Source organism: Ictalurus punctatus, chromosome 21, assembly GCF_001660625.3.
Source record: "Ictalurus punctatus breed USDA103 chromosome 21, Coco_2.0, whole genome shotgun sequence".
Lineage (NCBI taxonomy): Eukaryota > Metazoa > Chordata > Actinopteri > Siluriformes > Ictaluridae > Ictalurus > Ictalurus punctatus.
The window spans coordinates 18,172,501-18,195,424 of NC_030436.2; the positions used below are offsets into that span (position 1 = coordinate 18,172,501).

The 22,924-nt window shown below is 43.5% G+C and overlaps 1 protein-coding gene across 1 annotated transcript in view; it reads right to left on the reverse strand.

Annotated features, from left to right (window-relative positions):
• Positions 1-22,924, reverse strand: part of suclg2 (succinate-CoA ligase GDP-forming subunit beta) — a 92,037-nt gene that overhangs the window by 5,068 nt on the left and 64,045 nt on the right. The window contains exon 10 of the mRNA XM_053674012.1: positions 3,689-3,809. Within this exon, the coding sequence (XP_053529987.1) occupies positions 3,689-3,809 (121 nt within the window). The remainder of the gene's footprint in view (positions 1-3,688; positions 3,810-22,924) is intronic.

The window sequence follows — 22,924 nt, forward strand, 5'->3', positions numbered from 1 at the left end:
CCGAAGTCTTACAACACTGGAAAGTTCACTCGTTTCGGCTCGAGGTATTTGGTAATTCGTCGGTTTGAGTCGTGTACAGTACGGCAGAGCTGTGTCGACGGAAGCTGAGGCGTGTTCTAATTTCTACATCAGAAAACCTCAAACATGTACACTCAGCACGACAGGAATAGCCTTTGCCATGCTAGCCGTGTGCGATTTCTTGTTACGGTTAATATCATCTCTTGTAGCTCCTGTTTTCGACCGGAATGGAAGTAAATAAACGAAGACAGGTCTGGCGTTATGTTACCGTGCCTCTTCCCAGCAGCAGAGGGGTGTGTGAAGTCTCAGGCAGGGGACTGGAAAAACAAACTATGAGGTCACTACAACCAAAATGCATGTTTGCTTTGCTAAGACAAAAAATAAAAAGATATACAGATAAGTAGAGAGATATACAGGCCGGGCAAACGTTCAGACAGGCACGCGCGGGCTTATACGGACATATGCAAACAGACACAAAGATCAAGACACACACGAGTCAAACAGGTTGTGTGATGTCTCAGGTGGAAATCAATGGCCAACTAATGCAGCTAAAGTCAGACTGAGGAACCATTTTATCGCACTCTGTCAGCCATGATCAGAGCCCACACTGAGAGACAGGCAAGGCTATCGATCTCTCCGTACCATGCAGACACACACACACACACAAACATCTTTCACTAGCCAGATCATTTTTTGAACTCAACTTGACCTTTTACTGCTTCTGTCTGAGAGGTGCTGCTGAGGTACCCCATGGAGGCTCTACCCCTAAAACCATCAACTTCTCGGTTGGAAATACAAATCCAAACTAAAGCAGCTATTCCAGGTTCTTCCATAGTTCTGATTGATCTATGATTCAGTACATTATCCAGATTTGCTCTGAAAGGCCCTTTGAATCTATAGATGTTTACTACCAAACTGTTGATATGAATAGCACTTAGGTCCCCTAGAGTCCTGGATCTGATGTGTATCGCAAAAGCTAGATAACAAACTAATGTGGGATCGACCCTATTTCCACTGACCCCTTATTTTTAATTCTCTATGTTTCCAATGGTCCTATGTTCTCAGGCCTCAATATTCCTAATGGTCCGATGGTCCCAAACACCAATATGGCCAGGTGCCCTTGTTTCTAGGCTTCAGTATTCCAAGACTCCTATGTTTCAAGGTTCCCCAAATTACTGTGTTCTCAATTTTCCTTATGTCCTCTGTTGTGTATGTTTTTAGGGTCCAGTGACCCCAGGCCCCACACAAGCTTCCTGTGTTCCCAATGGTAATTTGTTCCCCAGGGCCCTATGTTCTCAAGGTTCTTATGCTCATTGTCTCCTGGATGTATCCTATGTTTCCAGGTCCCACGACTCCAGGGGGATGTGATTTGAGAACCCTGTGTTTCCAAGGTTTCTTGGCCCATAGATTACCATTGTTCCGGTGTTTGGATCCAGTGTTTCCAGGAACATATAATAGTAATATATAGGTATTATAAGTAATATAATCCCAAAGTCTCATATTCTGAAGATCTAAATGTTTTCAAGGGTCTTATGTTCCCAATGTCCCATATTCCCAAGGTCCAATGTTTCCAAAGGTCCCATGTTCCAAGATTCCCATGATCTCATAGTCAAACGTTCCCAGGCCCCAATCTTTCCAGAGTCCTAGAATCCAAGAGTCCCATCTTCCCCAGGACCAATATTTCCAAGGGTGCTATGGACCCAGGGTATGAGGTTTCGTGGCACATAGGTCCCAAGGGCTCATGTTCCCAGAGTAACATAGGTTTCCAGGGCCCAGAATTCCCAGACTGAAATCTCCTGGTAAACCTATGTACCCTATTAAACCTTTCTAGAACTTTTCTAGAACTTTTCCAAGCCTAACTTTAAGCTCCATGTCGTCCAAATCCCATATAACATGAATATAACATTAACCTCCACTCTACAACGTCTGACATTGTATGTTTAATAAGTAACACCTAAAAGTGTATTTGTTAAATTAGCTGGATGGAAGGTAGATTTGAACACATGACTATTTAAATTAGATTTGAAAATATACGAATGTTCTGAGCTCAGGGAAGATATTACCCTGGGAACATGGATACAGCCCTGTTGATGCCACAGCAACAAGGTGAGAAAAACAAGACATCTAACAGCTCATGTTTAAATGTCAAATATTGAGTTTATGAGGCTCACTGAAAGCAAAGCCAGAACTAATCTTTCTGCAGCTCCTGCTCTCCATGGAGGTAGAGGGGTCTTTCAGCAAGCTAGTAGGCAGCATGACTCTGCTGTTTTGTGCCAATTATACTAACAACGGACCGGAGCAGGCGAATTGTTGTGCGTTCGCTAGCACCTAGCATTAGCATACACAGGTGAAAGGTCACAAATCAGCGGCTATATCCTTCGCTCCTTTTGCCAGTGCTAACGACTGTTGCAATGTGTCACGCATGCTAATGATGCTCCCTTGCGTGCTACCTCTTGCGTGTGGGTGAAAGTTGGGGAGTCCAAAGTCAGCCCCTGTGAGAAGGTTCTGCTGCCTATAATGAGCACAGTGATGAAAACATTATGCGAGGACACAGCGCTTAGCCAGAGCTAACACCTTGGCAGCCTGCTGACAGACTGCTGGCTGGGAATACCTCACACTGTTTAAGAAATCCGTTCCTGTGAATGGAATTGTGGTCGTAGTTCAAGATGGCAAGCACTAAATTCTAATTTAATTTATTCTTTCTCAGTAACCATTTTATCCTAGTCAGTGTTCCAGGTAGGAATACTCCCTGGATTGGACACCAGTCCATCACAGGCACCACGCACACCTAGGGGAATTTTAGAATAGCCGGTTTATCTACCGGCATGTTTTTTGGGAGGTGGAAGGAAACCGGAGAACATGAAGAAAACTGACTGCCTTAGGAAGTTCTTGATCAGCTAAAACAATGATTAGATGGTCAGGTGGGCACGATTATGGTCGGAGCTAAAAGTCTTCAGGAAGGTAGATCTTCAGAAAACAGGACTGGTGACCACTGCGCTACGTCGACCGTAACCCGAGTTCAGAATTAAACCGGGGACATGGGGGCTGTGAGGCAGCAGCGTTACTCGCTGCACCGACGTGCCACCGGTTTCATTCAAATTCGTTTGCGGATCGCAAGCTTGACGATATGACGACCATCTACCTGATGGAGGGCATGAAATACTGTGCTTAATTACTGTACTTAATTCTTCGCAAGATTAGCTAAACTAGCCATTTATGTAAATACAGCACTGCATGAACATCAGCTCGCTAGTTTGTTTGGCAAGCTACAGAAATGACTTTAGGTAGAACCGCTAGCAAAAATATAAACTTAAATTCAAACTGACAAGCTAACTAATCTTACGTAAACAGTTTTACGCTAACAGTGTGACTAGATGAGATTAGTTTAAAATATATATTATATATTTATATATATATATATATATATATATATAGTTATTTTTTTTGTAAATAAAAGAAGACGCCATCATTACTATTAAGCCACCAAGTTATTGTTAAGTTTTGTAAAGAAGAAAAATTGCGTATTGTCAAAAGCAGTAGCCATGATTGCTAACAAGAGATCTAGCTAACATTAGGTAAAGAATTATAATGTGTAACTGATGCAAGGACGTGTGTCACTCAACAGAATCTGAACCTTTAAGCACACACACACACACACACACACACTAACCTTCCAGCCGGACTACCAGGGGCACCTTGAGCTCCAGCTCTCTGCAGGCCTTAGTGATGCCGTTAGCAATGATGGCACAGTTCACAATCCCGCCAAAAATATTCACCAGGATGGCCTCCACCTTAAAAAAATAAGCAAACAGAGATAGATAGAGGTGGATAAACACTGAGAAGCACAATAAAACTGCTAGCAAAACAGACACAAAAATAAGGTTATATATACACCGGCATCACGGTCACGCTGGATAAGCATGCGAGCAGCGTGACCGAGGTGTACGGAGAAACCTCGTCTGGGACGGCGCAAATAAATACCCAGATTCAACAATATCCCGTTCCGCTCCACAAACAACCAAGGAGCATAAAACAACAATATGATCCCGGGTGTCTATAAGGTTCTGCAGCTTGCTAACAGAGATAAGAACAGGAGTGTGACTGTACAAAGTCCTTGTGGAAAAAGCAGACAGGAGAAACTGAGCTTTAAACCTGTGCGAAACCTGTGGGAAAAAATAATACAATTTAGAAAAAAAAAAAAAAAAAAACACGACGCGAGAGGCCAAGGTTAGCGCTATCAATCGGGCCGCAGTCAGGTACGGGATTAGGATAATCCCTCAAAAGCTACTAAACAGATTACAGACACATAATGCAACGATGATTTACATTCCTGTTCGTGACGACGCATGAGAGCAGACGCTCACGGCGGCACGCTCAGACACGCACGCAGAAACCTCTTTCAAAATGACTAGTCATGTAAATAACCTACAGCGACTACATGAGTACGGCGAGACGGGATTCGTCTCTGTGATATGAGCTAATCAGCGGGATCAAGAGCAGGATACGCTAATGCTGTTTACACACAAACAGAGAGCGAGACGGAGAGTGTGTGTGAGAGAGAGAGATCTGTACTGTTACTGCTATTGTCAGTGAGTATGTTTTCATGGATGCTAATAAAATATAAATCATTAGCTGATATTGTCGGTCTTACTTTATTTCAAGTTGTCAAGGGACCGTAACTGTTAGATTTTGTTTCCCACCAACCAACAAGAAATATATAAAATTATGCTAATAATCGGGTTATTTTGTACATCTACACACATTTTCATCATCATTACTGTTGTTAGTTAATTTATTTGTTGATATGTATGTTTGTTGTTATTATTATTATTATTAGTAGTAGTAGTCTAGAGGGAAATACACAGACAGGAGAGAAAGGCAGTCAGAAAGAGCGAGAGAGAGAGAGAAGAAATAAATAAAATGTAGCAGGTGCCATTTCTTTTGTACATCACAAGTTGATTTGAAGTCTGTAAAAGTTAACATGGTTAGGATTTGTATGTGAGAGGCAGAGAGAAAGAGAGAGAGAGATGCACACCAATGCTGAATGAGGACCTGAACATGCTCAAGCTGAGATCACATCAACCATGACTGCACAATTCATGCTACTGCTGCCCCTGACCTGACACTAAAAGCCTGAGTAACCCTCTCTCTCTCTCTCTCTCTCTCTCTCTCTCTCTCTCTCTCACACACACACACACACACACACACGGTATATCTGGCTCTGAAGCTTATAAAAGATTTCACCAAATAATCTCTTCTGATCTGACATTTCACAGCATAGCATGATCCGAGATTGTGTGCGTGTGTGAGTATTCCAATACACGGCATACAAACACACTCCGTATGCTCTAATCTACGGTCACAATAATCGGGCAAAAATAACGGACAGAAATATCAGCGCTGAAATGTTCAATGCTCTCATGTGCGCCATTTTCTCCACTATCTGATCCGAATCGCTCCTCTGTCTGATGTTTTATCTGCTTTCTCCCAGTCTGAAGTCTCCCTGCAGTCTCGTGTCCTGACACCAGGGGGCACTGCAGATCCAGGAGACTCGTCCGCCCGTCCTTGTATCGTCCCTCTCGTGACGGGCGCTCCATTTTTCAGCCCTGGCGTTACTGAGAGCGGCCATATTTCTTTCACCCATGCGTTTCCTATTGACATCTATGTATATTAATGACACGGCGGGTGATTTATGCGCCGTTGTAGCAAAGTCAACGCAGTTCATAAAAATATTGGGCATGCTCCGCTCCAACTGTCTGTGAATGTGTGGGAATGGAGGATCGGTTTTCTGTGCACTAGGACATTTTCTTATAGCTGCTGGAAAGCTTCTCAATAGTGAACGATTGTCTGGGGGGAAAACAACAACAACAACAACAACAACAACAGGTTGAAACAAGTGATTAATACACTTAATTGTTAGTTAAATTGCTTTCCAGTCTACAGGAAATGAACACTGGATTAACATCGCAAATATCTCATCACATTAGCGATATGAAATTTGGTCATTTTTGACAGACTGAGTACGCAAATTCCCGAGAAAAGGGTTTATATACACGTGTATTGTTGTCATTGTTTAACAGTGGAAAAAATCGCTGTATTAAGTCCAATTTTTGCACACTTTCCTTTTTTTTTTTTTTTTTTTTTGGACTCACATGACTTCAATTTCACTTAAAGCCTGTAAGAAGGGAAAAGTTAAGTCAAAATGGCATCATCCATCCATACATTTTCCATACATCTTATCCTATACACAGCTGCAGGGGAGCCAGAAGCCTATCAATACGACCTTGAGGCACAGTACAGGGGACACGCCCTGGACGGGGCGCCAAAACATTGCAGGACACTACGGACAATAGAGAAACGCCAATCGGGCTATAATGCATGTCTTTGGACTTAGCAAGGAAACCGGAGTACCCTGAGGAAACCCTCGAAGCTCAGGGAGAACATGTCAACTCCACGCACATGGGGCGGAGGCGAGACTCAAACCCCCACGCAACCCGGGAGGTCCAATCCCAGAGGATGATTCAATTCTAGACGATTATAGTATAACGAATCCCCCCAATTCCACCATGATCAACAGGGCAGTTCCCCCCAAAAATACCACTATGACCATTCATTTGAATGAAAGATCGAGACGGTATTCACATTGCCATTTGCAGCTGAACTTCAATCGGCGTAAAATGTGTTCAAACTGCAAGATGTGAGGTAGCTCAGCAGCTTCAGCTCATCGCAAATAATTGGAAGGTTACAAGTTCAAATCCCAGACCTGCCACAGAGTTCCTGTTAGATCCTTTAATAAAGTCCTTAACCTTCAAATCACTCAGCTCTATCACCATGCTTAGATTAGATTCTGTAAGTCACATTCATTAAAAGCGTCTGGCAAAATGTATATTAATAGATGTAAATGGGGCGGATTTGAAACCGCGCTGTCCCGGTTGTGCATTTATTACAAGTTTTACTGTATTTAAATACCAAATGACAAAAAGGACACGCGTGTTCAAGCCAGTGAGACACAGAACGAGGCAAAGGCAATAATTGATTGCCGTGTGTGTTTGCTAACTTTTGTATGCATTAAAGCGAACATCTTACTTGTACTAATTTTAGATGGCAAATCAATTTAGATCAATTCCTGCTCCAATTAGGAGCCGAAAACACCAGCGCGCTGCTTGATCATCGAAGCAAAACATTTAATTAAGCCAATTAACACCCAACTGGATCAATTAGGTCGGTTAACACCTAGTAAATTAGCCATGCAATACTTGCGCCACTAATAATCAAAAAAGAAATACTTTCTGCACACTGAAACACTGTTACAACATACCAGCAAGGATGTTAAACAAGACGAGGAAATTAAATAAATAAATAAATAAATAAATAAATCGACCGGGACGTGCTCCAGTACTGTTGCAGATTTCAACCTTAAACTTGCACGCGCGACTCGAATTTCATATAATAAGGTCATAGTGCTCGTGGCAGAACGGCCTGTCAAGGTGTTTATCCTTCAAACTCAGGCGGAACAGCTGGAACGAGCTTCAGAGCGGAGGAAAACAGCCTGCTGTCTGTATTGAAGCTCTCAGAAAGCTCTCTCTCTGCCACATCCACTCAATAACGCACAAATCCGTCGGGATTCCAATAAGCAAGAGCGATTTTATTGGATCTCGAGCACATCAATCGTGAATATTCAGCGTGTGTCCACGTTTACACTTCTGCTATAGTGAAAGAACAACAACGGCATGCAGATCTGGATTGGACGAGGTATGGTAAAGCTTTCTCTATGTAAGGCAAAAGGACTTTACTCCCAAACCCACTCTTTTTTTTCTTTCCCCTCTATCATCTATCATGATTGTCTGTGGGAAAATAAGAACTTCTGTTAAACACCAAGAAACCACAAACCACATCTAGTCAACTGGAATCACTATATATCCTGAAAAAAGCGCAATACTGCACAATCCCCGCTAAGTCCCGCCTCCTGAAGCTGTCAGTCCTTCATTCATTCCTCTTCGGTAACCACTTCAACCCTAACCGGGACCCCGGAAACACTGAGAACGAGGTGTTAATACACACTGGATGAGATGCCAGTCCATCACAGGGCAACATGTACACCTAGGCCCAATTTAGAGAGTCACCAATCAACCAACCAGCATGCTTTTGGGAGCTGGGAGGAAACCGGAGAACCAAACGGGAAACCCACATGGACATGTGGAGAACATGCAACATGGAAAACTCAATCGAACGGACAGTAACCCAAGCTCAGGATCGAAAGAGATCTCCTGGACCTGTGCAATGGCAAAAATTAAGAAGTGTCGTATGTAAGATAACACATTTTCGGTTATAACTGCCGATAAAAAGAAATTTCTGGAAATGCATGGCGGCATACGCTCGAGATGACTTCTTCAAACCACATCTTGTTAACCAGAATGACTATTTATCCATAAAAATGGGTCCTTTCATATAATCCCTTACTAAACTTAGCCTCTCAAAGTTTGACTACCAGAAATCTGGAAGTTACGTGTGTGATTAATTACCGGTAATGTAATTATGCAGAGTGAATTTACGATGTAGATTTAGCATCGTAGCTCCAGAGCAGAACTAAAGAAGCAAAAATGTCAGACACTTGGCTGCGTAAGGACTCTCAGTGACTCCACAGCCTCCGCAGACAAATGCCGACACATTCTCGTTTCGGTGCTGGTTGCTTTGGAAAGATATTCCATTTGAAGCGCCCGATCCACTGCAATTCAAGCCTCGTTTAGATCCTGTGCTCCGTTAGCTAATGCACATGACACCAGATCCAAGACGCCATTGTTGTTGGTCAGTCATTCTTCACATCTGACAGCCTCAGTGATGCCTATACCTACCCCGACACTACCATCGGGGTGAAATGCGATTACAGCAAATCACACTCGCCTACAGTGCAGAGGAACACCCGCTCCATATCAAAGCCCTTAAATAAAACAACGCTCCTGCTTTTTTCAATTTATTTTTTCCCCCCACTCCTTTCATTGGAGACTGGGGGTACAGTGCAACCATTATCACTCGCAAACACACACCTAATGCACACCTACACAAGCCGCTAATCAGCTCGTGGAAAGGCATCGCTCTCTTGTAAATGGCTAACAGATGCTGGATGCCGTTCACGCCATTGTTCGGCTTATCTCCCGAACGCAGCCGGTTCGGTTAGCCACCGTGTTTTAGCACCTTTGCTAACCTTCAGCCATGTTCTGCGACAGGCTAAAGTTAGCTGCGCAGTTTGAAGGGTGTAAAACCTTTCACGGTGAGGAAACTACGTTTAGGCGGAGCGGTTTCCCGTCGCTTTAACCCATCGGAAGACTTCGGTAATGGTATTTGTAATGAGTGCGTGGCGGCTAATAGGCAGCTGAGCATCCTGTGTACTGCGTTCTTATCATTAAATATTAACACGCGAGCAAAGACGAGCTTCTTGAAGTTGATACTTCGGATCAAAAGGCATCTTTTCAGAGGTCGGGATGCTCGTCTACAGACACATCCACACACACACGCGCGCACACATTAAACTGTCAACATGCCGGCACGGCGCTAGAATTCGACTGGAAGGGCTATACACTGGTAAAACTCACAATCACATCATTTCCCGGAGTCCTGATATATAATTTGGGTGCTCAGTGGCAGCAGAGGTATGCGTGAGTGATAGCAAAGCTGGAGTGATTCGGGATATATATTTTTCCCTTTCCTTTTTTTCCTTGCGACTTCTTTTATATTCCTGCCATTCGATCGAATCTAGGCGCTATTTTTCAGTCCCGTTAATCCGCTCCCATTGGCTCGGGTGCTCCTGTGCCATGGGACACTGAAAAGCATAGAAGGAGACACAGAAAGAGAGAGACGGCTTGGTCTGAGGCTGTTATTCGGGACCGAGATTGGCCCTGGCAAAAAGGGGATAAGAGGGAAATAATTATCCAGTCTGCTGGAGCATGACAGCTCCTCCTCTCGCCTCGAGTGAGAGAGGTGAAGCATCGTGTCAAGAAATTGGTTCGGAAACCCGAGGAAAAACAAGCCGTCACCGTCATCCCGATTCTGTGTCCCAAACCGCCTCGGCGTGCGTACTACGGCCACGGCCGGACGGATTCCTCGGCCGGGGGTTCCGGGCACGGGGTCGTTACGGTGTGTACGTTTCAAAAAGAAATCGGAAAAGAAGAGCGGAGCGCAAACGACGGGAATGAAAAGCAGAGCGATGACGGTTGGGAACTTTGGGAAAGCGCCGTAGACGAACCAGGTCAACTGAGGACTGTCTGAGGAAGTCCTTTTTCTGCACTCACATAAATTAGAAAGATGACGGCTAAAATGTACCACTCTACAAAACAGGGGGTAGTACTTTAAATTAGATCAAACATACATACACACACACACACAAAAAAAAATCCTATTTTCCAAATCGTATATATATTACATCTGTTTTTACTTTCCTAAAAACTTTACTTTATTGTCCCAAGTTACCCAGGTTTGCATTCACAATGTTCCCTTATTGCTTATTTATTTTTCTGCACGTTTCTACATACGGACAAACTTTAGATGCGCCATCTTTACACTCGCAGACAATTTCCCCAGACGACTGGGCCTCTTCCGATATGGAAGACATCAACGTGACACTACTATGGTGCCCTTCAACTCAAGGTTGCCTTGTTTACTTCCTGTCCACACTCTTAGTACTCATGTACTGACAACTAAGCGGCGCTACAGACATCTCCAAGCCCTCGTGCCTTCAAACTGAGGATGATCACGGACACTGCGACGTCACCGAGTGGAGTCCTGGAGTTCATAACGGCCTTCGGGTCCTTACTTCTTTCTGGCACGTGAGTGAGTCGCAGCTGTCTCTGCTCTCTCTCTCTCTCTCTCTCTTTCTTTTCGATTATCCTTCTCTCTCAGAGTCTCTCTCGCTCCTACTCTCTCCAGTGAAAAGAAACTAATCAAGGCAGAAATAGATTTGCAGTCTGGGTCTGGAGGTGTGCGTGTGCGCAGTGAAGACTGCAGTGTCCCAGTGAATTGATGCTCGAGTTGGTCATATCCGCCTCAAGGTCTCCGGCTCGTTGTGCGATGGTGGAGGGGTTGTGAACTGTGACAGCTACGGCACGACACGTCTCATCACGGATGAGCGAGAGCGGCCTTTCAGTCCGGCCGCCATTCAATTCCCAGCACAACAGCACAGAAAAGAGTCGCAGACTGAGGTTTATTAGGATGAGAGTACAGACAGATGCACAGATGTCCACACACACACACACACACTGATGAACACAAAGCACAAACTGACTAGCATTAGAAACATATGATGATATATGTTCATATGTCATATGGGATCAGACTGCGAACTGTTAAAACAGGAACACTGGGATGTCTTGGTAACTTTCTCACATTTATCCAGTCATCTGTGAGTGTTTCTCAGGAGTTCTTTGGCTAGTTAAGGCTTCAAGCTGTTGCAAACCTTAAGCGTTCCCCCGCCGGGATAAAATGGAAAAAACAAACAAACCAATAAATAAATAAATAAATAAAACGCTTTCCACGCCACAGGAAACGTTAAGATTGTACAGTGGGACAAGGAAATCGGAGGCGAACGTATGTTTTTTTTTTTTTTTTTTGTTCGGATTTCTATACTGTTTTCTAAAAACTTCGAGAAGCTCTTCGAAAATGCAGTTTAAAACGCAACCAAATAATCTCGTACTGCTGCTGCAGCGTTATCCGAGATGTGATGTAATGTAATGCGATGTAATGTAAAGTAACTGGACTTGAGGCATTTAGCGACTTAGTTTCTCAGTTTGTGTCTGTGAGGGTTTCCCTTTTAGAAAACATTCCAAGGAGAACCCCTTTAGAAAGCTAAAAATGAGATCAAATCAACCTACGAGCCAACTGTAATAAACCATGTAATAACTGTGTAAACTCTAATACCGTGCAGACTCGGTTTAAAACCCCTGTGGCATTTATGCTTCATGTTCTCCAACAATTACAGTGAACTACAACTTGCCCCAAAATGAGCCTGAAAGAATGTACGTCATGTAGGGGTGAAGGTAGGAAAGACGGGATGGAAGAATGAATGAGTGAAGGAAAGAAGGAAGCGAGGAAGGAAGATAGAAAAAAACAAAAAACTAAATCAAGTCAAAAAGAAAGTTAAAAAAAAAAAAATGGTATTAAAAAGGGAAGAAAAAAAGGAAGAAAGAAAGAAGGATCAAAAAATGGAAAGAAGGAACAGAAAGAAAAAACAATGGAAAGAAAGAAAGAAAAAGACAAAGCAAGCAAGAACGAACGAACGATGGAAAGAAAGAAGAAAAGAAACGAAAGAAAGAAAGGGAGAACAATGGAGAGAAAGAAAATGGAGGAAATAATGACAAAAAAAGACTAATAAAGAAAGATGTACTAAGAACAAAAGAAAGAAAGAAAAATTTTTCTCCAGAGATTTCTCTCCATCTCTCAATGTGTTTCTCTCCCAAACGTGTTCAAAGATTGCACACTCTGATTTCCAGGCAAGGGGAGAGAGAGAGAGAGGGGGAGAGAGAGAGAGAGAGAGAGAGAGAGAGAGAGAGAGAGAGAGAGACGGAGAGAGAGATGGACCGAACGCGAGTGAGGTGTGACTAACCTTAGCAAAAGGCCAGCGTATGAAAAGGAAGGGAAACATAAACCAAACACCAGTGTGACACTTACGCAAAGGCAAGAAGACAGAAATAAGCAGCGATGGAATGACAGAATCAGAGAGTGAGTGAGTCAGGAAGCATGAAGAGAAAGAGAGAAAGAGAGAGAGGGAGAGAGAGAGATGATGGCAGTCGAATTGTCACACGTCAGTCAGAGCTGAGATTTCATTTCCTCTTGCACACTCCCAGCATGCCACACACACACACACACACACACACACGGCAAGGTGGCAGACAGTAAGATTTGACGAAGCCAGAACAGCATTCATTTCAGACATGCACACGCCCGTACCTGAGATGTCCTTCGGACGGAGAGGACTAACATGTCCGTCAGAAGGACGTCAGACTACAGATTACTCCGAGTGAAGACGCTCCACTACACACAGAAAACCGCTTTACACTGGATGAACAGAGACTCTCCGTGTGTCTCACCACGTCCCGTCCCATCACACCGCTGAACTTTAAATCATGAGAACTGGAGGGAGATGTCCCGAGGGCTTACACAACTAGTCTCTCTATCTAGCTGGGAATGTATGCATTATGAATGCTACCTGCTTTTCTTACATCGCCTCTATTATTAATAAAGCTATGGCCAGTGCACACTACAGCATATGAACACATTCTTAAAGTATGCTTTCACCACAGCGCGGTCGAGCTCTTGATTCTGATTGGCTCGTGGGTGGTGATCAATTTTCTAGAACAGCAGTTCCGACAGTGGTTCCAGTTTTGGAAGGAGTCTCCAGTGTTAGCGCTTTATAACAATCAGTGAGTTTTCTGCCACGGGAAGTGTTCGGGACGGAGTTGTTTACGCTTTGCGTTTTTAATTTTGGTATTAGAACTTCAACAGAGAGAGAGAAGGGGGGGGGGTTCTTCCAGTCTTGTCAGAGTGTTCATGAGGACATAATAAATTCCTCATACTTCCAGACCACATGACCAAGGAAACATTCATGTTCTCCATGAAGTGAAGGCAAAACTTCCACATGATTACAGCCAAAACACTAGCTGGCATTTTTGCATTTGTATTTAAAGCCTAAGCCTGGGATCATCTAAAGTCTTGACCCAGCCCATCTTTTTGGCAATGTGTGGGCGGAGCACAGACTGTACACGCGCTTAAATTGGTATTTTTCCACACAGCAGCTCTCTCCACGCTGCTCCGAGCCACAGTTACTTTATTAAAGTGAAGGAATGCATAATGGTGCCGAACGGCATGCATAATCACCTCGGAGAACAGCCACAACAAACGGGGCACAGCATATAAAAAGACGACACTCCCACTCTGTTCGCTGCACCGCGCGCCCAATCAAGATTAATTTATTCTAATGTATTCGCGCAGAAGGTCAATCATCCAAATGATTCCGATTGCCATTGCATTCGATCTCATCTCACAAGCCAATGAGGCGTCCACAGGGCAACTGCGCTACTTTTTGCAAGGCAAATCATCTTCGTTTAGTTACAGTTCGGTGGTTCGTTTTGGCCTTGGTAAACAGTGATCACTAACAGCACTCATAAAAGACCAGATGGGACACACAATTGCATCTTATATAACATGGTACAGAACTGTCCTCACCAATCCTCTCTCTCTGAGTATGTGTGTGTTTACTCGTTTGCCATGCTGATGTCATTTGAAGGGATAGATGACCTGAGCTCCTCACAGTTACTTGCATTATTCTACGATTATTATTATTATTATTATTATTATTATTTAATCATAATAATTACTATTATTATTCCAAATAATCCTTTAGATTAACAAGATCATATTCCCAGATCTACAATATCCCAAGTTTCCACATTTCCCCAACATGTACGCAAGTCCCCATATTCTCACATCTACATGTTTCTAGGTCCGCATATTTCCAGAGCCACATATCCCCATGTTTCCAGCATGCTAAATTCCTAGACCCCCATATGCCCAGAACTATTTGTTCCTAGGTTCCCAAATTCCTAAGAGCTACATGTTCTCGGGTCTCTATATTCCAGGATCTATTTGTACCTAGGTCCCCATATTCCTAGATTTATTTGTTTCCAGGTCCCCATATTCCCAGCATCCTATATTCTTAGGGTCCCAATATTCCCAGATCTATTTGTTCCTAGGTCCCCATATTCCCAGCATCCTATATTCCTAGACTCCCATATTCCCAGATCTATTTGTTCCTAGGTCCCCATATTCCTAAGAGCTACATGTTCTCAGGTTTCCATATTCCCAGATCTACTTGTTCCTAGGTCCCAATATTCCCAGATCTATTTGTTTCCAGGTCTCCATATTCCCAGCATCCTATATTCCTAGACTCCCATATTCCCAGATCTATTTGTTCCTAGGCCCCCATATTCCTAAGAGCTACATGTTCTCAGGTTTCCATATTACCAGACCTACTTGTTCCTAGTTCCCCATATTCCCAGATCTACTTGTTCCTAGGTCCCGTATTCCCAGCATCCTATATTCCTAGACTCCCATATCCCCAGACCTGTTTGTTCCTAGGTCCCCATATTCCTAGGAACTACATGTTCTCAGGTCCTTATATTCCTAAGAACTACATGTTCTCAGGTCTCTATATTCCCAGATCCCCATATTCCCAGATCTATTAATTCCCAGATCTACTTGTTCCTAGGTCCCCATAAACCCAGATCTATTTGTTCCTAGGTCCCCATAAACCCAGATCTATTTATTCCCAGATCCCCATATTCCCAGATCTATTTGTTCCTAGGTCCCCATATTTCTAGGAACTACATGTTCTCAGGTCCCTATATTCCTAAGAACTACATGTTCTCAGGTCTCTATATTCCCAGATCCCCATATTCCCAGATCTATTTATTCCCAGATCTATTTGCTCCAAGGCCCACATGTTCCCTAGACCCTCAGTACGGTACTCAGTATGTCGTCAGGGGCCTATTTTCATGTAACTTCCTTTGTACATATATCTGAACAGTTGGTGGAAACCTAGCCTTTCAGTGATTGTTGCTCTTTTAAGAGTTCTAAGCTTCAGTTGTATCCTGCCTGATTTGTAAGTCACTTTGCATAAAAGCATCAGCCAGATGAATACATATAAAATGTAAATGTATATGTAAATGCAAAATCCACTAATCAGGAAACTTGCAACTTGACAAAGATTCCTTTCACAACCTAAATTAATGAAGACTTTTCTACACTGTATTTCGCTGATTAAAAAAAAAATGGAAAGAAAAGGCCATTTTTAAAAGTTTTTTTTTAGTGTCTGAAACTCTGAAAGATTTCTGTAAGCTCTGTGTAATTTATTGTGCTGTATTTGCAGTATAATTTAATACCCATGCTGGTGGAGAATAAGCAGGGGAAAAAGTTGGGCGAGAGGGCCAGATAATTCACTTTTCTGCTCCTGTTTGTCGCGAGAGGCAATTTGGTGGGATGAAATAACCTTGCAGTTCTTTAATCCAGATAGATGGAAAGCTATTTTGATATGTCTGCCCCATCCCCCAACCTCACACCTCCACCCTGAGCCTGTACTAAAAATAAGGCCTTTTAAGACAACTAATTTGTTATTCATCTGTTAAAATCACTGTATCACTGCACTTATTGAAATGCAATGACTGCCTTCTGCTCTGCTCAGTCTAAATGAGTAATTAAAAAATTGATAGGACGGCCTGTGCTGCATGCTCGTGTTCTCTCTCTCTCTCTCTCTCTCTATGTCTAGGCTCTAGGGAGAAGCTTGCTAAACTCCCTGAAAAGCACAAATCAGACCTACCATATGGAAACAATCAAGATTTGATTTCTTAAAAGCCAAAAACACGGATACATAGATTTGGTGGGTGTGCTGGGTAGCCCTGGCCCATTATGCTGACTTTGTGGGTGCGCATGTATGTTTATTATGTAAAAAAGAAAGAAAGAAAGAGACAGATTTCGAAAAAGAGAGCAATATCAGCGGCCGAACTGTTCATGATATAGCAAGTTCAAGCGCATCACCACTTAATCCAGACTCAAACATCAGCCCACACCATATAAACTTTCAATACAGAGTTGTGTAGAAAAATAAGCATACTTTTGAGTTAGCAGCACTGGCAAGATACCAATAATGAAAGAAGTCAAACTCAATAGAAATGGTATTGAACGGGATGCCTCCGCTACTAGCAAGTCTACTCCTTTTTGTAACTAATTTGTATGCCAGAAATACTAGTAAAACATACATGTCCGTAGTGGGTGAATGGGTGTGCGATTCTGCCTTGCGATGGATCGGCACCCCGTCCAGAGTGTCCTCTGCCTTGTACCCAGAGTTCCCTGGGATAGGCTCCAGGCTCCCCCGAGACCCTGCGTAGGATAAGGGTATGGAATATGGATGGATGGATGACCTTGACCCTGTTTGGATCAACTCTAAAATCAAATCCGTTCATCTGCTAATTACGATGAGAATTCCACATAAATCCTACAAACATTCAAGAAATTTCTCTTGAGATACTGCAGTAACAAGAACAAAAAAACAAAACAAAACAAAACCAGTGGCATGTGCCATTTCTTTCATAATACTTGACTATGCCTCCCTTTACCTTTATAACAGTGCCAGTCCTGTCAGGTAAGGATATCCTGAGATAATTCCCGTCACTTTCAGCCCCCTCTTTCACGAAATGAACACACACAGATATGGCCACTTACAGTCACCGTCCTGGAACGTAGAAGTGTCCGTGTTTTCTGCTTGGACATCTGCATTAACATTTACGCTTGCTCATTTAGCTGAGGCTTTATCATCGAGACAGGATCCTGAGCAGTAAAGGTCTTGCTCAAGTGTTGGTGGCGCTAGGATTTGGGATCTTAACCTTCTGAAAGGTGTTAAGCCTTATACGCCTGAGCAGCCAGATGGGGGGGGGGGGGGGGGGGGGGGGGGGGGGGGTTCAAGGTTTCAACATTAAAATCCAGATTACATTAGTTAACCAGAGAAGCTGCAGTCAGGTATTATTAAGATCAGTGCTGAAGGCTCCATTAGGACTTGAGCAAAGAAGCAGGAGATTCCCCATGTACTCAGCAAAGGGGTCACACCGAGCCTTTTATCCTCCAGGATACAGAGAGTGACGGAGCAGGAAGGAGGTAGAATAAAGGATAACAGAAAGAGAGAATAGAAGGGTATGGTAGATGACAGACGGGCAACCTCAGACAGAATCTCGAGCTGAAAAGTGGGATAGATATTAAAAGAGGAAGCACAGACGAGAGAGCAGAGATTGCCACAGAGGCCACAGTGACTGTTCTGATTTATTCTCCTCCTCTAAACGTGGCATCTCCCATCACACTCCTCACAAACACCCACGTTTCCCATCAGCGTCTGGTTCTGATGAGAAGCCTCCTCCAAAAAAAAAAAAGATGAGCTCCAGTGATTACAAGCACAGACAGTTTTCTAATTATTCTGTCAAACATCAGCGCGGGAGGCTGAAGAAGCTTCCTCTAGGTCCTGATGGACACTGTAATCACTTCTGCACTCCCAAACAGAGCTGCCATCGCACATAGTACGACAGGTCCAGACAGGCGTCCGTGCCAAAAGTGACTGAAGAAATGTGGAAATTCTCTGCGAGCGGATACAGTCCAAACCCCCAAAACGGATCAAATAGTGCCGAGTGAAGTGTGATTTGACAAAAGTCAAACCTTAAAAGTCATCTACATATGTGAGGAATCATGCAGTTGGGGTGCTTCAGTCTTTTTTATTATTAATTAATTAAATCAATTAATCCCTGTACACTTGGGTTCCTGCACTTGGATGGTGTGTATAGCATCGGAATCAATTTGTATGATAATATGTACCAATGTAATTTTTTCCTTGACTCACAGGAGGCTGTAACCAAGAGCTCCAGCTTTGTGCGAATCGTAATAAAGCCCTATACTGAATGGATTAGTTTTATACTGGGAGGTGGGGTGATATAATTATGATTGGAGTAGCGCTCGGGTTTTGGCCCAATCCGAATCCGAATGTCAATAATCTTTTTTGCTAAGATTACGCCATATTTTATTTTACCTTATATAAAATAACCAGCTGAAAGGATTCCATTACATCCAGCAAGGGGGGGGGGGGGGGGGGGTTCTGCTTTCTCTTCATTATAAAGACGTTCCAGGAAGTGCTCTCTCTGTTCTAATGTCGAAACCAAAACAAACAATATAGACAGTGTTTAAAAAGACGTTTCAGCGAAGCAATGATTCAGGGTTTTTTTTTTGTTTTTTTTTGGCCATACATACATATTATGGTCATGTGATCTACTAATGATCGGGCCACGTGCACTGCGACGAGCACAATAAAGGTCAAAACAATCATTGTAAACAGAGATCACTTATCCAGTGTGAATCGATCAGAATTTCTACAGATGTCTTCCGGTTATCACATTCTACTCGAGTAGTACTTTCGACAGAGAGCTGAGATCTGATCCTCGGTGTGCAGTGAAGTGCATTCATCAGTGCATCCACTGGCAGGAAAAACTGTTCCCAGATCCGGTCCGGATTACGTCCATCCCTTCATTGCTGTTCTCACGGCAGCCACCGGGAACGTGAGAACCCGACAGAAAGTGTGTCACAGGAGGGCACGTTTAATATCTCATTTCAGTCTCTACTCGAGAACAGGGTTGAGATGAACACTGGAATCCATGAGGGAATAACAGCACCATCCTGGTTCATACACTCTACCCATTTCCTTGTTTCATATTGACACATGCACTTTTTATGTATGAATATAACGGCAATTAAGCAGGAAGGTGTCGAATACGAATTCCAGATAGACTGAAACAATCAGCAGTGCATTACTTGAAAAGATGAACTCGCACCATTCGGTATAGTTGAGAACGGTGTGAAGGCGTGCATCCTGTCCTCCGCACCCCAAATCTTCCCCAATATAGTCATGTGCCAATTCCCACCAAGTAGCCAGCTCACCCCTACCAAGTCGTGAGGATGAAGGCTTGCACGTTCTTCCTCAGTGACACGTGAAACCACTAGATCTTTTCTGAACTGCTGTTCATGCTACGTTACAGGGCAGATGTGCACATTCGTAGGAAAAGCCCTATCCGTCCTCTTACCCAGACATGAGCTCATGGATACCCATGATTGGCTAGCGTCACTGCTTCACCTGTCAATCAGAGTAACACCATTCCTCCCACCCAGAGAGTACAACCGATTTTGATGTCTGGGCCTCCCAGCCATGGATGGCTTTGGCATTCAAACTCAAGATTTCCAGAAAACAGTGTGAACGATTTTCAGTTGCATCACTCAGGTTTAGAACACCTTTTTTTTTTTTTTTTCTTTGTGCAAGAGCGTCCACTATAACTAAATAAAACTTGATGTCCAGTAGGGTTTGTTCAACTCGAAGCCAAGACTTCATCACGTCCCGGACTTCGGTAACCGTTCTGCAGGATCAACTAATTTCCCCAGATTTATCAAAACGTACCTATAAAGGTGTACAATGACAAAAATTTACCGGTTTGTTTTTGACCGCAAGGCTTTTGTTAAAACTGAGCCAGAAACAGCCCTCAGGCCGTAGTGTCTATCCCCAATCTAGTGCCATTCTGCAGTTAACCCCATAACCCTGGTCCCCCCCGTGTCTGTTAAGCGACACAGTCTGGGAATTGCTGGTGCAAAAGCACATTTTTTTTTTCTGTAGAATGGATCAATAAAGATCAACACATTTACACATGGAGTCTACAACGTGACTGTATATCGACTCGGTCAAAATGTTAGAAAGTGGGTGGGTAAGAATATCACAGGCCTCTCTGAAAGCAAATTCTGGTGAAAATGTTGAGAACAATGGGGTACTTGGGAGAGTGCAGTTACAGGAATAGAATCAATGATGGCGTGGTGTGATGTGGCTGGACATGCAGCCGAGTTCATTGTATTCCTAGCACACCCTGACACCACGGCAATTTGGCAAAGTTTTTATTATTTTTTTTTAAAAATTAAACAATGACATGCTTTCATACTTTTTGTCCTTTCATCTCCACAACTTCTGAGCAAAGCCCTGCATAAAGACAGCATCATGTTCTCGATTAGTCTGAGGTAGAGAAATTCCAGCACGGAACAGCCCCATGTATTTAAAACACTCACCTGAAAAGTGCCCGTCACATAACCACAAACTCCGCCCTTTTCAACGGATAACGACTCGGTTTGTTCTCAACCGAAGCATGGTTGTATACAAAAGTTCAGCGATCAAAAAACAAACCATTTTTGCTGATAAAAAGCTAGTTCTGTAGAGCAAACCCCGTCCACGCCAGTATTTCAGTATTAACGTTTGAGGGGGTGGGACATATAGACCCATAGGACACAAGACAACTACAGCACGAGACATCCGTAAGTAATTACAAACTTCCTCTAAGCAGATTCCACTCCAAGGTAGGTGTTAGAACAAGCTCAACCCCCCCCGCCAAAAAAGCAATATGAAGTGACATTCAATCAATTATAGCATGGAACGGGCATCAAGAACCGTCCCTGCACAAAGGGGTACGTGAACATAATCATCGTTCAGAAGGACATCTGTCTAGAGTCTAGACGATCGTAATCACCCCCAGCATTCGGTGATCGAAAACGTAAGAACGTTAAGTGATCACTTCAGTCGTTAGCCTTGATTTACATTTAGCACAAGACTCGGTTTGAAACCGACTGGAAAAGCAGTATTCAAGGTCTGCTCGAGGTTCACTTTCGACTCCGATGAAGCCGAAGTGCTTCATGTTCTTTGTCACTGCTACACCGCGTTATAGTTAATCTTCAGTGTGACCTTCGACGTCCTCGTAATTTTTCCCCGAAGCGATTGTGAACTGGAAATATTCAAATGAGAATATCTCCGAAACGATTTTTTTTTTCCCTTCAAATTCTTGACGTACTATCATTTGGGTGTCCAAGATTGGGGTCTGAAAACTCACTGCATCTACTGTGCCATGTCAACAGTGCCTGTTCTCCTGCCATGTTTTCATTCATCAGTGATAATCCAGGAAGCAGTTGTTAGCAACTCAGACAAGAGCACATAGAGAGAGAGAGAGAGAGAGAGAGAGAGAGAGAGAGAGAGAGAGAAACATGTGGCATTTTAGATTAGCAGCAGGCTAATGAAAAACAATTGTGATCTCGGTGGTCTTTCCACTGCAGGAGTAAAGAAGCCTTCAAAATCAGACAAGCGCCTCATCTGAGATGAAGCCTCCGAAAAAGCCAATTACACCCACAATAATACCTATAAAGCACTCTCAACACGGATCAGTGATCTCACACGCACACACACACACAGACAGACAGAAGAGGGAGGAAAAAGAAAGATGGAGAATGAAAGAGGAACACTGTCAGAAACAGACAGAGTCGAGTGATTCAGGGAATCCGAAATGAACACCATGATGCTCGCAACACCTAGGAATCAATCTTCGATTCATAATTCACACATTACAGCCATGTATCGTAGCAATATCATTAAAGAATAATATATTGCACAGGCCAGGCAGTAAGGCAGAGAAATATCCAAATATATACAGTCTCAGAAACGGACATGTACATGGAAGGTCTCCCTACGATATCTCAAACCAGTTTAGAGATTTCCGGACACGACTCGGAAGTGTGCACGGTGTTCGGATCCGGGTCGGTCACGCTCTTCCGAGGTGCAGAAGCCATGGGAAGCGAAAAAGCCGGGAATCCAGATCGTCATCTCCAGTGACAAAACTCATCTGCTTAATTATGGCACAGATCCCACGTCTTAATAGGGCTCCTTCATCCTCTTACCGAGAGTGAGAGCACACTCACACACAAACACACACACACACACTCACAGAGAGACAGAACACCATCTCTCAGATCTCCATCCATCATAAACAAACCACTCCTGTAATTCTTCCCCTGCTGAGAGCCTGTAACTCAATCCAACACACTCGTACAGGCTCGGGCACAGCAACACACACCGGGACGGAGCAACACAACCACGACCGCAAACGCAAGGGCGTTATGGAACGCCGCTATGTGTATCTCCGTCCATGTTCGCGTTTAAACTCCGAGTCAATCATTTATGCAGTGATTATTCTGTATAATCAAGCGTGTAAAGCTAAAATCGCATACTAAGCATTGCACAGAACTAGACTCGATGAGGTCACATGATCAAGTATCTGAAACCACGTGAGACATTTGCCGAGTTCTAACCGCTGATTACAAACCAACGATGACGCTTCCAGTTCCCTTCAACACCGCCAAGCTGCTCTCAGATCAGGACGTGAAACAAACTTTGCAACGCTCAAGTCTAATGTAAAATTCGTAGCATATGTGTGGAGGCTGTGCTTGTTCTGACGGATGTTAGAACCTAGAGGAAGTCATC